The 16,587-nt window shown below is 36.3% G+C and overlaps 2 protein-coding genes across 2 annotated transcripts in view; one reads left to right on the forward strand and one right to left on the reverse strand.

Annotated features, from left to right (window-relative positions):
- The first annotated feature begins 9,008 nt into the window (after positions 1 to 9,008).
- On the forward strand, positions 9,009 to 16,172 carry LOC123720052 (sulfotransferase 1B1-like). The gene is made up of 7 exons (XM_045676495.1): positions 9,009 to 9,134; positions 12,321 to 12,455; positions 12,786 to 12,885; positions 13,770 to 14,089; positions 14,200 to 14,294; positions 14,769 to 14,949; positions 15,367 to 16,172. Exons 1-7 carry the CDS (start codon positions 9,056 to 9,058, stop codon positions 15,474 to 15,476), a joined length of 1,020 nt encoding a protein of 339 aa, XP_045532451.1. The 5' UTR covers positions 9,009 to 9,055; the 3' UTR covers positions 15,477 to 16,172.
- The window catches only part of LOC123720051 (titin-like), an 83,617-nt gene continuing 82,779 nt past the window's right edge, over positions 15,750 to 16,587 (reverse strand). Inside the window, exon 15 of the mRNA XM_045676493.1 lies at positions 15,750 to 16,384. Coding sequence (XP_045532449.1) covers positions 16,226 to 16,384 — 159 coding nt within the window. The 3' untranslated portion in view covers positions 15,750 to 16,225. The remainder of the gene's footprint in view (positions 16,385 to 16,587) is intronic.

Consider the following 16,587-nt stretch of genomic DNA (forward strand, 5'->3'; position numbering starts at 1 on the left):
CTGAAAAGTTCTCTAACTAGTGGAAAAATCTAGAAACATGCAGTCGACCCGTCTTCGTAACACTACCCCCTCCTTAGACATGCTCGTCCCGAGCATCATTACATCCTTTATAGGGAGCCAATCGATTTATGTGAACGACTTTCGGTTTGCTCCTTAAACCACCCATTTTCTTTATGCGATAGGTAACGTCATTTATCTTCGTGACTATCGTGTATGGACCGTCCCAGTCAGCTTGAAGCTTTGGTGATTTGCCTTTTCGTTTTGTTGGGTTATGGAGCCATACTTGCGAGCCTTCTTTAAATTCTATGTGATTCGTCTTTCTGTCATACCTAATCTTCGTAGTCTCACTTATTTTACTTTGCCATGCACGTACGTGTTCATGGATTTCGTCTAGTTTATTACGCAGATCCGCAGCATATTCTGTAACACTCTCCGGTGTGTCAGGTGGTCGCCCAGTTACAATATCCGCTGGTAATCTAAGTTGTCTCCCAAACATGGCTAAAGCAGGAGTAATATTCGTGGTTTCATGAACCGCAGACCGGTATGTGGTGGGTGATATGGAGTAGTCCGCGTCTTATGAATTCCCATTAATCGGCACAATTCTTGAAATAGTAGAGACTCAAAATTTCTTCCCTGATCACTGTGCATTTCCAAGGGTACTCCAAATCTAGAGAATACGTCATTTACAAGTATCTCAGCTACTGTAACTGCCTCTTGATTGGGAATAGGGAATACTTCGGGCCACTTCGTAAAGTAATCCATAACAACCATGATGTACTTATTTCCTTTTTCTGTTAACGGAAATGGTCCAGCTATGTCAACTGCTATCCTCTCCCATGGGGCTCCGACATTGTATTTCTTCATACTCGCTCTAGTTCTCGTCTGTGGGCCTTTAACAGCTGCACAAGCTTTACATTTTCGAATCCAGTCTTCTACATCTTCGCGGCAATGTATCCAATAAAATCTCTCTTTAATTTTCAAAAGAGTCCTTTTTACACCTAAGTGTCCACCTGATGAGCCGTCATGAAACATTTCCAATATGTTGCGAATCTTGGATCTTGGCACAACTAACTGTAGATGAGATGCATCCCCACGAGCTTTTTCCCATTTGCGACATAACACCCCATTATGGAGAACTAAGCTATCCCATTGAGCCCAGTAACTCTTGGTCGTGGTACTAGTAGATGCAACATCATTCCATCGCGGCTTTATAGCTGAAGATTTCATCCAGTCCAGAATTGGTTTAATATCAGAGTCTTGTTGTTGCTCTTCCTGAATTAATTTACCACACCAATCTGGACTAATGGTATCCGTTCTTAGTATCCTCACATGGGCAACCTCTCTACCTTCTTGTCTTGTACAATGTTTACAGTCTTCCTCACATGGCCTACGAGACAATGCATCTGCGTTCCCGTGTGCTCTACCCTTGCGATGTTCAGTAGCAAAGTCATACTCTTGCAATTGTTCGATCCATCGAGCCACTTGTCCTTCTGGGTTCTTGAACTGAAGTAGCCATTTTAAGGCAGCATGATCTGTTCTAAGACGGAACTTGCGACCTAGTAAGTATTTACTAAAATGCTGCAGCGTCTTCACAACAGCCAGTAGTTCCCTCCGAGTGACACAGTAGTTTCGTTCTGGTTTCGATAACGACTTGCTGAAGTAGGCTATTACTTCCTCGCGCTCACCTTTTACCTGTACACCTCCGATGCCAATTCCACTGGCATCTGTATCTACCACATATTCGCCATCATGTTCCGGGTATCCTAGTATCGGAGTCGCACATAGTCGGTTCTTGAGCTCATTAAATGCAACTTCACACTCTCCATCCCATGTGAATTTCCTCTTCTCTTCGGTAAGTCTGTGAAGAGGTTTTGCAATATCCGCGAAATTTTTCACGAATCTTCGGTAGTAAGAACATAAACCTAAGAAAGCACGGACTTCAGTTTTAACTTTAGGTACTGGCCATTCCTTCACCGCAACTATCTTCTCGGGATCTGTTCGAACTCCGTCCTGCGATATAATGTGACCCAAGTAGCTCACTTCTCTTTTGAAAAATAAACATTTATTTGAACTTAATTTCAGGTTAGCTTTATGGAGTCTGGTGAGCACCTGTTGCAGATTCCGTATGTGATCTTCAAAATTTCTCCCAATGATGACTACATCATCCAAGTACACTAAGCAGGCTTGTCCTATCAGTCCTGACAGTACTTTCTCCATTAGTCTTTCAAAGGTAGCAGGTGCATTGCAAAGCCCAAACGGCATAACTTTAAACTGCCATAGTCCCTTTCCAGTTGAGAACGCTGTCTTCTCTTTATGACTTGGGTCTATCTCCACCTGCCAGTATCCACTTTTCAAGTCTAAAGTTGTAAACCATTTTGCCCCACTTAAGGTATCCAAGGTGTCATCTATTCTAGGTAAGGGGTAACTGTCCTTCTTTGTGATATCGTTAAGACGACGGTAGTCGACGCAGAACCTTAAACTGTTATCTTTTTTCTTGACTAAAACTACTGGAGAGCACCAAGGGCTGGAAGATGATTCGATGACATTATGGTTTGACATTTCCGCAATCATCTTGTCTATATTTTTTTCATATGCGACAGGTACTCGTCGCGGTCGCAAACGTATCGGTCCTTGGGTCCAGTCTCAATTCGATGTTTAACTACACCTGTCCTTCCTAGATCTCCATCGTGTGTAGCAAACATGTCTGAAAATGACTTTAATAGTTCCTTTGCTTTCAACATTTCTCCTTTCGACAAGGTTTCCTTACAGCCCTCTAATACTTCTTGAACTATATCTCGTTTACTAACTGTACTATTTTCAGTGATAGATCTATAGACGTCGTACCCACCCTTCAATGTATTACCTTTTAGAGAAACTACCTCATCTCTACACTTGAACGTACCGTTCTCCAAGTCAATCTTACAGTTGTAATGCTTCATGAAGTCTAAACCGATAATACAGTCATCCACGATGTCAGCAATAACCACCTTATGTCTGTATGATCTGCCCCCAATCTTGAAGGTAGCGATACCTTCCCCTCGAACGGTTATGTGCTGACCAGTAGCTGTAAGGAGCTGTACATTTCCACCAGAAAGGCTTTTGTAAAATGACTTCAGAAGTTGGTATCTAATTACTGTCCGGGAAGCTCCAGTATCAAGGGTTAACTCACACCTACATCCGTTTACTTCTCCGTCGATAACAATGGTATTCCCATCCTGAGTTTGAGTGATCATAACTTTTGGGGCCTTCCTTACAGAACCGGCCAGCACCCGCCCCGTGGTCCTGGCTTCTACTCGTTTCCCTGCCGCTGTTCAGCGGCAGTCACACCCGCTGCTTCCGGTTCCCCACGTCTAGTCTTTATTTCGCCTCTGAGATCTTTTTTAGGGCATGAAAACCTCATATGTCCTATTTCCCCACAGAGGTAACAGGTGGGTCCACGTTGGGAACTTGGTTTTTCCGTGACAGCCCTGATGCGGTTAGGTCGATGATCCTTCCAAAATGCTTCCACCTCCAACGCATGGGCAAGAGCATCCTTAAGGTCCTTATGGTGACCAAGGTTCACAGCCATTCGAATTTCACGGTCTCGAATACCGTCGACAAAAGCTTGAACCAACATCTTGTCTGCAACATCTGGTGAGGATGCGTAGGCCTTCCTTACCAGCTTCTCTATTTCAAGTCCCCATTTTTGCAAACTTTCATTTGTCTGTTGTATTCTATCCTTCAATTGCGCCCTATAAACGTGCTCTAAATGTGCGTCTCCATACCGTGATTCCAGGGCATCTAGCAGTTGCTTCAACGTCACCTTACCTTTCTTGGTATCTAATATGGAGAGGGCTTCGTCTCGCAGTCCCAGAATAAGGGCGGTAACAGCTTGATCGTCAGTCCACCCGTTTGACTCTGCTACAGTCTCAAACTGCAGCTTGTACGCGCCCCAAGAAGATGTACCATCAAAGGGAGGCACTTTCAGATAGGTGGTGCAACAGTCGTGACAACACCAGTGGTCTTCAGGCATTGGATTTCATTTTCTATTCCAAGGATACGTTTATCCTGCTTGGATAGCTTACAATCCATATCAGATTCCAAATTCTCGATTTTTTTATCTACCTGTACTTTCAGGTCACAAAGTTTTTCTCCGATACGGCGAGCCTGTTCCTCCATCATCTGACGTGTATGTTCTTCTTGACGGCGTGCCTGTTCTTCTTGACGGCGTGCCTGTTCTTCTTGACGGCGTGCCTGTTCTTCCATCATTTGTCTTGTCTGTTCTTCCTGACGGCGTGCCTGTTCTTCCTGACGGCGTGCCTGTTCTTCTTGACGGCGTGCCTGTTCTTCCATCATTTGTCGTGTCTGTTCCTCTTGACGGCGTGCCTGTGCTTCCATCATTTGCTGCAGAGCAAGGAGGATGTTGCCATCGTTACTTTCACCCATCCCGCATTCGCATCGAAACTTTGTCGCCGGGCGGCATCGCGTGCTGATTGCGCCCTTGTCTGCACTCCCTCCGCAGCTGAAGACTCTGCCACAAACTCCTCCTGATTCTCCCTTGGAGTAATTGGCATGCTTCTATCCCACTTCTGACACCAAAATGTTACGAGCTAGGGGATCGGATAGAAAATGCCGTAGAGTTATTCAAGGGTTTATTTCTTGAAAAATCAATGAGGAATTTATGGCACAATTTAATCGCAGAGATGCACTTATAACACATAAAAACACAGTCACTAATTACTTCACTTATGCACACTTCACACAGTACTTTATCACTTATATTCACTTTATTCGCACTTTATCGCTTCGGTGTTTCGCTCTTGTTATCGCATTCAAAACTAAGTGACTAGTCGCGTTTCGGCTCGCTTATATATCCCTGGGAATAATTCTAAACAATATTCGAGAACTTTCTAGGCGGGCTTGCTACTGAGTAGCGATTGCACAATTCTAGAACGTTCGCACTCTTTGTCTCTTTCGCACGTTTCTCCGTCCTTGTCGTACGGCGTTCTAGAGTGCTCGTCTAGTTTCGAGAAAGTTCTGATCTTCTCTCTCTCTCTCTCGTATCATTTCGTCCTTGTCTCACACCTAGAAAGTTCGGTGTAGAATATTCCTTCATCAAAGGGGTATAACTAGGCCTGAAAACGCCTGAAAACGGGTCTCCTGAAAACTGTACCACTCGACTACACATGTTCTGAAACCGACTGAAAAAAGGTTTCAGCTTCCTGAAAACTAGGGTAACATTATGAAAATTACAATTTTCTAATATGTGATTGACCCTCTCCTGAAACGGTCAGAAATCATATTACAGCCTGCTGAAAAGTTCTCTAACTAGTGGAAAAATCTAGAAACATGCAGTCGACCCGTCTTCGTAACAATATCTATACAATTTACTAGCACCATATCATTATTCACTAAATCCAAGTAACATTTCTAAGGAAGTCTTCTCATCCCCTTGAATTTGTAGTATACATATACCAAGCAGTACTCTCCACTCACCGGTGATAGATAAACCTAAACCGTAACGCTATGTGAAGGGACCACATGCAACAATTCCTCCTTAAAAATCCTTCATAATACACATAAATTTCTGTTCTTATCTTTTTCAAAAATATTTTAAAATTGCAGAGGGTATTGAGTGTCCTTTGCATTTATTATCCACATTTTACTTATAAGTATACAGATACCGATAGTCTTATTTATCAAATAACTTTTATGATGATATAAACCCAATATTAACACATATTTTGATACATCTGATTATGATGAAAATAATATTTTTAATTTCACAAAATTAAACAAAAAAAAGTTACATCATGAGAATAACGGCAGAATTTTTACATAGTTCGTAGGAATCGTTAAGATCTAAAATTCATTACAAGTTGATGACAAGGTGGTGACGAAAGCGAAGGGTTTAAATAAATGTATTACAAAAAAATAACCTTAAATAACTATAATTATTGTAAAATGTATCGGTTTAGATTATTACAACATACAATTTTTACACAGGAAATAAATAAGATATGTTTATCTTTTAATGACGCTAAGCGGTACATTTTACCAAACAAAATTGATACGTTACCTATAGGTCATTACAAAATCATTAGTATGTAATTAGGTTAATCATTATTGTATATTACGCACTGTACATTTTTATGTAAAATAGATTTGTGTTTTACATATATACATTAATATTGTATTTTTATACTTACATTTTTCTGTATATTTCATATAAATAAATTAATGATAGATAATACTTTTGTTAACATAGCTTTTACACATTAAGAAAACACTTTTTAAACGGATTGATTGAATTGTTTTTAAAATACCAACTTAGTTTTATTCCTTTCCTTGATGAAGACAGAAGTAAAATGAATTAGTGATGTGGAAAATCTAACTTTGTTGCAAATTTCATTAAGAATAAAAATAGTATATATAACGAGATTTTTTCAAAAATGCAATGGTGTTATGATGAAATGCAGCCGCTATATAAGATACCCAGAGTAAATTACCACCAAGGACTACCGGAATTGCATATGTTTGATGGTAAAAATCCATATTTGATTATAATAGATGACTTAATGAGAGAATCTGATGATCTAGTTGTTAATATATTTACAAAAGGTGGTCACCATAAAAATTTGAGTGTTTTTTACATAACCCAAAACTTATTTCATCGGAAGACACGAAGTTTATTGAAGATTTCGCGAATTAAGATTCGAGAGCGCATTGACTGAAATCACTCAAACAATTAACTGTGTAGTTTACGCAGAGTTTTCAAATATTATAGAAATAGATAAGAACAAAAATGTATGTGTGCATTATAGTAGTTAAGCAATCAGTTATGTAATTATTAGTATATTAAGAATAATAAAATATAGTGTAAACGAATATGACATGGTTTTTATTTACCTTCATTATTTTTTTATAAATACTTATGTTGTACTCATTACTTATGTTGAGGGTTTAAATGAATTCATCGGTACAAATATGAACTGATAGTAAGAAATATAGTTAGTAAAAGAGTAGGGTATCTGATATAGGACTTACAGATCCAGAAGAGTCTTTTATTATTGTAGGGGTGGCAGGAGCACGTACAAAGGCTTCCAGTTCAAGACGAGTGGGTTTCTATATTAATGGTCTTCACACGGATAAGGAGCATAAAATAGATAGTTTGAATCTTAATCACCAATCGGTTGTTGCAGATACTTACCACATTTCGCTCTGATTAATCTATCAAACTGAAACCGCGAATCGTTCTGGACGCTGCTGCTAAAACGAATGGGATATCTTTGAATGACATGTTACTTACTGGACCAGATCTGTTAAACTGTTAAAATCCACTACCTGGAGTTTCGATGCGCTTTCGACAAAGACCGATTGCTGTGTCAGGAGATATTCGAGAGATATTTCTTCAAATCAAAATTAGGACTGAGGACAGGAATGGACTTTTATGGCGAGGTGATAGACGAGATAATGAACCTCAAGAGTATCATATGACAAGTGTAATTTTTGGTGCGGCGTCCTCACCTTGTACTACCATTTATATAAAAAATCTAAATGGTGAAGAATATCGACGGGAGTATCCTGAAGCTGCAGATGCAATTTGTCGTAATCATTTCATGGATGATTATCTCCAAAGTTTTGATTCTGTGGAAGAAACTAAGCGTATAGCAAAAGAAGTCAGTTTTGTGCACCGTCAAGGTAAATTGATTTACAAAAATGGTCGAGTAACTAACCTGAAGTTATAGCCGAGATGGAGCCGCAACTCCAGAATAAAAGACAAGAAGTCAAGCTTCAAAATAGCTCATTATCTCCGTTGGAAAAGACTTTGGGCCTTGTTTGGAGAACCAGTGATAAAGGCTAATCAAGAAGTACTTGAAGGGACCAAGCGACCCACTAAACGAGAGTTCCTAAAAGTTGTTGTCTCTTTTTGACCACTTGGATCTTATTACACCGATAACTTTGCCCGCAAGGGGAATGGCTCGATTGGCTAGGTCATATGAAACAGTTAAAGAACCTTTACATTCCTCGTTGTTATCCAGGTTGTTCGGTGAAAAAATCTAGAGATGCATATATTCGTGGATGCAAGCCAGACCGCGTATGTTGGAGCTGTAAACTGGTGTGCTGTAATAGGAAATAAATATATGAAGGAGTCACTAGTCATGGCAAAGAGTAGAGTGGAACCAATAAATTTAGTATCTATAACTCTGCCGTGCTTGGATGTCGTCAAGCGCGAAATGTAGTCAGTGAACAGCGATGGATGTTTTGCTCACGCTAGACTAAAGAATATTTATTTAACGTTTTGCAGTCTTGGCGGGATTTTACAGCTTGAGGGAAGATCTGGTGCTCAAGGTGGATGGAACCCTGCCCAGAAATTCATGATGAGGTTGAGGAAATTTGAGGTGAGGCAGTCCCCGGGTATCCATACTACTCACGTCTCGCGTTAAAACACTCACTGTACGATTATAAAACCTTAACTTCATGCTCAAAATTGCATTGCACTCTATGTATCTATTTATTACTCATAAGTTAATCGGACATTAAATTTAGTACAATTTCTTTGCTATAGATTAGATGCATTTGAAATAAATTCTCGAAATTCTGTAAGGGAGTAAAATAATAGTTGACACTACGACCTTCGCGAGTATGGATCTGGTTATATGAATGAAAGTGTTGAGTGAAAGTCACTATAACGTTGAATTCAAAGTATCTAGGCCGTGCACAAAGTAGTATACTAATTCGATTTTAGACGAAAAAGTGTTTAACAACATTATTTATTAAAAAGACAAAAGCGGAAATTATTATATTAAAAGCATTCGAGTACTTTTCTGATTAGGCGGGAGACTGCCACAGTTCTCAAGTTGACAGTTAAAAAATACATTTTATTTAATTCAAAATTTTAACACCATTATTCTCTATAAAGAAATTTTATAAAAATCTGAACTCGCTACAACATTACGTAGATACAATATTAACATTATCTATATAAACAACTTGTTTATTATGCATCAGTGACCGGATAAGAAATCAGTTTAGTGCCGACCGAGGAACAAGACAAACGCACAGTTTGGTAAATATGCCTGAAACAAATTACCCATTTGAAATAACCGATGTGGAGGAGGAGACATCAAAAATGTTAATGAAGTATTTCACAGGTATGATTCTATTGAATAATTTGTGACAGTTTAATATGTAAATTATTTATTTTTACTTTGTAAATAATAGAAATGTAATGATACTTAACTTGCACAAAGAAAATTAATAAAAAACTATCAATGCGTGTTATTTTTTAAATTAGGTAAACTTATAAAAAATTAATTAACATAACTGGACAGATATACTAAAGTGGCCCTTGATTTTGTCGATACAATTAGGTTTATAATGAAGATAATTTTGTAGGACACATTTGCCCTCAATTTGAATAGCGGTATTTATTCAAATTCGATATTTTGGTATCGGTTCGTGACCTAAAAACAATACAGTATAATAATTATTAAGGAAAGGAATTAATTATTTGTATACACCTCTGTTTATTACATAAATGGTTGATTATTTTTTATAAAAAGACTAAGATTAATTGTTGATGCAATGGAAAGAATTAAATTATGATAGAAAACTAGAAATTCAAATTTAATTCATACAATACTTAATAATAATGAAAAAAAATCTTTTACTATAATAAAATAACACAAATTGTCTATTATATACAACATTTTATAATTGCTTATCGTAACTACTAAACGTACTCTTATGAGCTGTTTCAACTCATTTAATTTGAGATTCAAAAATATATCGATTACAAAAAAAAACAAGTAATGAATTTAAAACATTTCATCGTTTAGATAACTATTAGATATTTACTGCTAACAATTTGTTTATCTATTGTTATTGTGACACCAATTCGTATCTTAAAGACGCCGGTAAGTTGTATCACTATTTTAAATCTCTTGCACTGATTAGTTTTATCTCATGTTATTGACCGTTGTTGTTAAACACAAAACACTTAATATGTTGCTGTAATAAAATAATTTCTTTGATGTACGACTCCAGTTAACATCAGTAGAGTTTGCGATATGTATATGTTTTAAAGCATTTGTCAGTCTACATGCAGCTCAATTATCGCAATAGTCATTTCTAATAGGCAAGTAGGTGATCTGTGCCTAAAATACTTATTACCGTCGACTTATTAGGTCTAAGGCAAGCCGGTTTCCTCTCGATGTTTTCCTTCACTGAACGAGCGAATGTTAAATGCGCACATAGACAAAAAGTCCAAAAGTACATAGACTAACCTACGACCTCAGAGATGGGAGTCGTACGTTGAACTACTACCTCTCTCTCTCTCAATAATCGCAATGTTTATAATAAATAAGCACTATATTTCAGCTAATTTATAATTCAAACACATAAGAACAAATATTTTTAAAATGACCATGCTTCGGGTCATTATTATAAATTTAATCTGTGACCCCAAAACTAAATCTAACCCCTGAGAGGTAGGATACAAGTTACTATATAATACGGGCAATTACGAAATCATACTTACCTTGAATAGGCAAGTAGATAACCCATTCTAAACCTAGATATAATGGATAATTCAAATAACATCACTCGGTTTAAAACTACAATAGAATTGTTAAATAGTTCGCTTAGTTAGAAAGAAGGTGAAAGAACATAGCGTCATATGACTCCCGTATATCAAAAATATATTGGATTAAATAGTTATTTTAACTACTGTATATTGAGTATCGTGGGCAACAACCACGACTTCTAGTAGAGTAATTTTATAGATAGTTTTGGAAAAAAATCCGCTATTAAGTACTAATATTCCAACCTTTCAGAGACAAAATTTATAATATTTAAGCGGCGATTAAAAAGCCAGAGGCTTTCCTGGAGAGGCGTGCCTTCCAATACGCCATATATCGTTTAACATCAGAAGGATTTGTGGCCAAATGTCTGTCCAAAAAATATAGAAGTTTTAGGAAAGTACTTATTCCCGAGGAGTAAGGTCTAGTAAATGGTATTATATTACTTAAATGCTAATGTGATGCTGTTACGTAATGTACTTTCTCTCAAGTAAATCAATATCTATGTGTTATTTATTACACGCAACAACCGTACGAACTTTCCGAATACTGCCTATGTATTTGTTTTTTAATCTAAAATCTAAAAGTTGAGTTAAAAATTACTCCTACTTTTAACTAACAATCTATTAACAATCAATAAGATAACTACTGTAGTAACCTTCGCTTTATTGACCGTGAAGGTTTCTATTAGATTGTCTGAACCTATCTATGGACAAGGAAATGCATTAAAGCGTGCCTTTTTAAAATATATTTTTTTTATATAAAAATGAGTATTCATGCATAACAATGCCCAATTTTCAAACGCCCGCCGCTGTATTTATTCAAAATACATTATAATTTTTATATTGGATTAATCAACCAAGATTTTATTGTAAGTTCCATATGAAATAAATCCTTGAATATCGATTTCATTTTCAGTCGGTCCGTCAAATTAATCGCAAGCGTTTAGATAATAAACTGAAAACAAAGTTATTGTGTTGAGATGTTTAATATTCGTATTCAAATAGTTTTAAAAGCACACCGAGCGCTCCCCTTTGCTCGTAGGCTGTATATAAAAAGAAATAGGATTATCGTCGTCAGTCAGAGCTCGCCAGTCGCAAAATGCAGGCAGACTACAACTACCATAAATTAAATAGGCTGTCTAATATCAACCGGCTCACAACTAACAAAAAATTAAGAATTCTGAAATGTATTTACAATTTTCTTAACGTACAAAGTAAAAATAAAAATTATTTAAAAGAAAATAAAAACAAATTTAAAAGTGGCACCTTTAACGCTGGCAGCATTTCCTCTCTGTATTGCGATTCTTATTCGTTGGGCCAGGAAAGCACCAGCTCTGTATGTAGTATAAAAAATAATTGTAATCGAAATTAAAAACAATCTGTTATGGAATTAATTATTAAGTTTGTTATTGAAGAGCTGAGACAGGTAATTTTTTAACTTACAAGGGTTACAAATCCCACATATTGAAATCCATTTTTATAATGAATAAAGGTAATTTTATTAAATTATTTTAGTTTTATTTTAAATAAACAGTAAGTCGTTTGTCGGCTACTTTACTTCTACTAGATAGTGTTTACTTATATTAGTTCCAGTTAATACGAAAAATGTAGATCTTGAACTAGTCAGAACATTTTACCGTTCCATTAGCAAGCTTTATTGCCCATAATAAAGATAATATACTCGTACTGTGTGACTAACTACGACACTATTCAATTTTTTTCATATAATAGATATATATTTACGTATTTATTTCAGGTGAAATGACAGGATTTGTTCGAGTGGGTCCCAAAGGCTACTTTTTTCCGCATAAATTTAAACAAGAAGCCGCAAATTTTTATAACATGGCAATAAGACCGAGCGATATTTTTGTGACGAGCTATCCGAGATCGGGTAAGTGCACTTGTTGAAATTTCATACAGATATGATAGAAATAAAACATTATGTATAGGTGACCTCGTTCTTCTAAAAAACCTTCCGAGGTAATAGTTTTTTACCTTCAGCTGTAGTCTACGTTAGTGACTATGCAACTGTGGTTTAGTGTTTGATTCAGGTTTCGGTTACTGGCGAGTTCAAGGTGCAGGCAAACTATACCCAATATGTGAATTTACTTTATAATTAAAAAATTTGACAATACAAACGATTGACACTATTACTTATAGTAACGGTTATCGTGCCCTGAGTTATTGATATGTTTTTAATATTTTTTCATTTCCATTACAGGCACCACATGGACCCAAGAACTAGTTTGGATGGTAGCCAACGACTTGGACTACGAAACGTCAAACGCTATACCACTAACGGAAAGATATCCGTTTTTAGAGTAAGCCTTATTACATAGTAATTACGTTTAAACGTATGTTAATAATAGATAAAACACAATCGTAATTATCTATGTGTGTTTTAAGTACAATGTACGTTCATACTATTTTGTATTTTAACCAACTTAGTTACTTCGTTATCGTAGCAAACCCAACATTTTAATTTTCCACTATTTTGGTGTGAAAAATGCGTCGGAGGGGATATTTAAATTCCGGCAAATCGAAGTCGCAAACTGATTTTAATATTGTATAGGCTATTTACTTATTTATATATTTATTTATATCATCACGCCTTTTGCCCGATAAGCGACGACAGGTCCTGACTTATCTACATCTATCGCTTCACCCACTTTCATGACATTTATCAAACATGCTCGTCCGTTATAGGTACTTTTAGCTTATCTTGTCTTGTCTAGTACCTCCTGGATTACATCCAGGTCTACTCAACCCGAACCAGCCTCGTTTACCTTATATAATCTTGGTGTTAACCGCTTCTTATACATCCACTCCACATGGACAAACCACCTAAGCATTCGTATCCTTGACACTACCTCCTCTTTTAACCCACACTGCTCAAGTATCTCACTATAACTTATCCTGTCTGCACGGTATTTATTCTACTTTCATTCTTTCACTGCCTATAATATAGCGTCAATTAAATATGACTTCACAGATGTGATTAAATAAATCAAATAAACTTTATTATCATATTACATCTATATAGAACACACATTTATTAAGTCATAAAAACAGATAGTTCAGCTTCGTTTATTTTAGCCAATTTTGGTTCCACTTCCGGAACATTTCACTGCCTAAAAATCTGCATTAAATGCACTAACAATAAACACAATAAAAGAGTTCAAAATAATTTATGTACTTTTTACAGATTTTCAGTATGCGTCCACCCGGAAAATATGCAAAAATTTATAGAAGAAAATAGTCACGATGAAAGTAAATTGGAGCTCCTAAGAATGGTCACAAAGCCTGGAACAGAACTCTTGGCTGAGGCTCCTTCACCACGATTTATTAAAAGCCATTTGCCGCTATCGCTATTTCCGCCTAATATATTGGATGGAAAAATGATTTACGTTGCAAGAGATCCGCGTGATGTTGCAGTGTCCTTCTATCACTTAAATAAGTCTATGAGGACACAGGGATATATGGGAGACTTCAAACTGTTTTGGAATTGTTTTATGAATGACTTACGTAAGTATTGTACCAAAATTTTATACTTATACATAAGACTGTTTTATAAGCTACATTCTCCAAGACAGAATATTATAAGATATAAACTCAAATTCTATCTAACATTTCAGACCACTGGACACCTTTTTTCGAACACTTAAAAGAAGCGTGGGAAAAACGTCATCATCCAAATTTGCTATTCCTCTTTTATGAGGAGCTGTCAAAGGTATGATACCTTACATGGGCTTTTTTATACCTTAATTAGTTACTATTGAAATTGATTATATCATGTCTGCTATATTATATTTTATGATAATATGCAGACTTTTTTGTGAACAAACACCGACCACAACACATCATACACAACGCAGCAAACTACCCTAAAACGCAATTTCTTCGCCCACATTCTTAGTACCAAAATTTTCCCTATCGATTCAAAACTATACCTTCACTAACAATCTTAATCTTTTTAATCTCAATGGCAGAAAATTTGGACTTAGTAAAATCCATCAATCCATTAAAAATCGTGCGTATTGGAATTTGCGAAGCGTAATGGCAAGACACTGGGTATATATCATTAAGTAGCTCTCAAGTCTCAAGGTCTTGTCTGCCAATGAATTATTACAGTACAAAGCCGACCCTATAATAATAATAATTCGAAATAAAAAATGTTTTGTAAAAAAATCATTTTGTATTTAAGGATTTGCCGGGAACAGTGCGTCGGGTAGCCGATTTCTTTGGCAAGAACTACAGCGACTTACAGATTGAACACCTTTGTGATCATCTCAGTATTGAAAGTTTCAAGAACAACAATTCCGTGAACTATGACGTCATGAAGGAACTCGGGATTATGGTTGGCAATAAAGAGTTTATCAGAAAAGGTAATTTAAATTAAATGTAATACCCATTTTGAATTTTAATATTAGCCATAAATATAAACATAGACAAAAGATACTGTGTTGTGTTTAATGTATGGTGCAATAGTGACAAAGTAAGACTAAAATAAACATTTTGAAACCATGGGAACAAATACGGGGTTAATATGAAGAAGTAACAAGAAGAAAAGACGGTCAATCTCTAATCCAACACACGTAGGCATGATACGCCTATTACATCCGTCCAATTTCAAACGTAGTTTCATTGTAACTACCGTCGACACGAACTGTCATTTTCATACAAATTCAGTTTTCGACTTTCTACATACACTACTGTTAAGGCATCTTGACTAAGCCCGTGGTCTATTATTTCTCGTTTATTAATAAGTTAAAAAAATGCGATTTCATTGAATATTTTTGTAGGCAAAGCCGGTGGTTGGAGAGACTACTTCGATGAGGATATGACTGCTCAAGCCGAGAGATGGATTGCTGACAATCTACGTAACTCTGACTTACGCTTCCCCCATCTTTAATCTCCACTAATATGAAGACATATGCTCTCAAGTTTAATTTTTATAAATATTATAATAATCATAGCCTGTAATGTAATAAAATGATTTATTTTATAACTTGGATTAATGGGTGTCGAAAAAAAAACAAATTGTGGTGATATAACCATTTATTGTAATAAAATGCTCTATTTAGTACTTTTAACACCATGATAATAAACATTGACACTTTAAGTAATAATGTACGCTTAGTATAAATCGTTCTCTGCCGAATGCCCGTCCATAAATAAAACAACGTTTCAGTCCTTTACGATTTTATTAAATAATTCAAATAAATTAAAAATGTTCGTCAGAAATATAAAACCTATTCGTAATGGATAAATGTATCGCGATGCAGTCTTTGCATTGTAGGATTGCGCACTTCACAAGGACTGAAACTAAACAGCATTACATAAAATTATCCAAAATAAAAAATTTAACAAACAATCATTCTTATAATGCAAAGACTACATATTTACATGAGCACAGTCGATACCTTCAAGCAGTTACACAATGTACTTCATAACTCATTCGTTATCGTCAGTCTAGACGTCGTAGCAGAAATGAACGGGATTGACGACGTCCGAGCCCTGCTTGCGTGACTATTTGACTATACATACTGTGAAGCCACTAAAATAAGTCGTGCGCCACTCGGTGACGCACCTAACGCGTCCTTATCTATACACTTATAGAAAAATCACAAAATTGAAGCGATTAAGGAATTAGGAATAAATTCACGCGATGACATCCGGCAACAGCGCGTTGTCCATGGGCGGGCTGGAGGGAGGCTTGCACACTTCCTCGGAGCCGTTTATTCCGTTCGGGATTATCTCGGGCTTGGCGAGCTCCTTCTTGGTTACGCTCTTCACTGCTGTTTTGCTTGCCACGGTGCTCTGAAAATTTAATTTATTACTAGTATTTAGAAAAAAAGTATTACAAAAATAAACCAACTTCAAATACATGTCAATATTTATTTATAGAATTTTTATGTCAAATAAAACGAAAATTATATTTCCTAAGTTTCTTTTTAAATCACATTTAACCCCATGGTAGTATTAAACTTGGTTCATATATAAACATGAACCCTTTATTATTG

This window comes from Pieris brassicae, chromosome 2 (assembly GCF_905147105.1).
Source record: "Pieris brassicae chromosome 2, ilPieBrab1.1, whole genome shotgun sequence".
Classification (NCBI taxonomy): domain Eukaryota; kingdom Metazoa; phylum Arthropoda; class Insecta; order Lepidoptera; family Pieridae; genus Pieris; species Pieris brassicae.

What these genes read in the sequence shown, in the direction of transcription:
- LOC123720052 (XM_045676495.1), top strand. Translation starts at nt 9,056, where the DNA reads ATGCCTGAAACAAATTACCCATTTGAAATAACCGATGTGGAGGAGGAG. An exon ending in GTTAATGAAGTATTTCACAG is followed by an intron (nt 9,135 to 12,320) that starts GTATGATTCTAT and finishes TATTTATTTCAG; the next exon opens with GTGAAATGACAGGATTTGTT. An exon ending in GAAAGATATCCGTTTTTAGA is followed by an intron (nt 12,886 to 13,769) that starts GTAAGCCTTATT and finishes TACTTTTTACAG; the next exon opens with ATTTTCAGTATGCGTCCACC.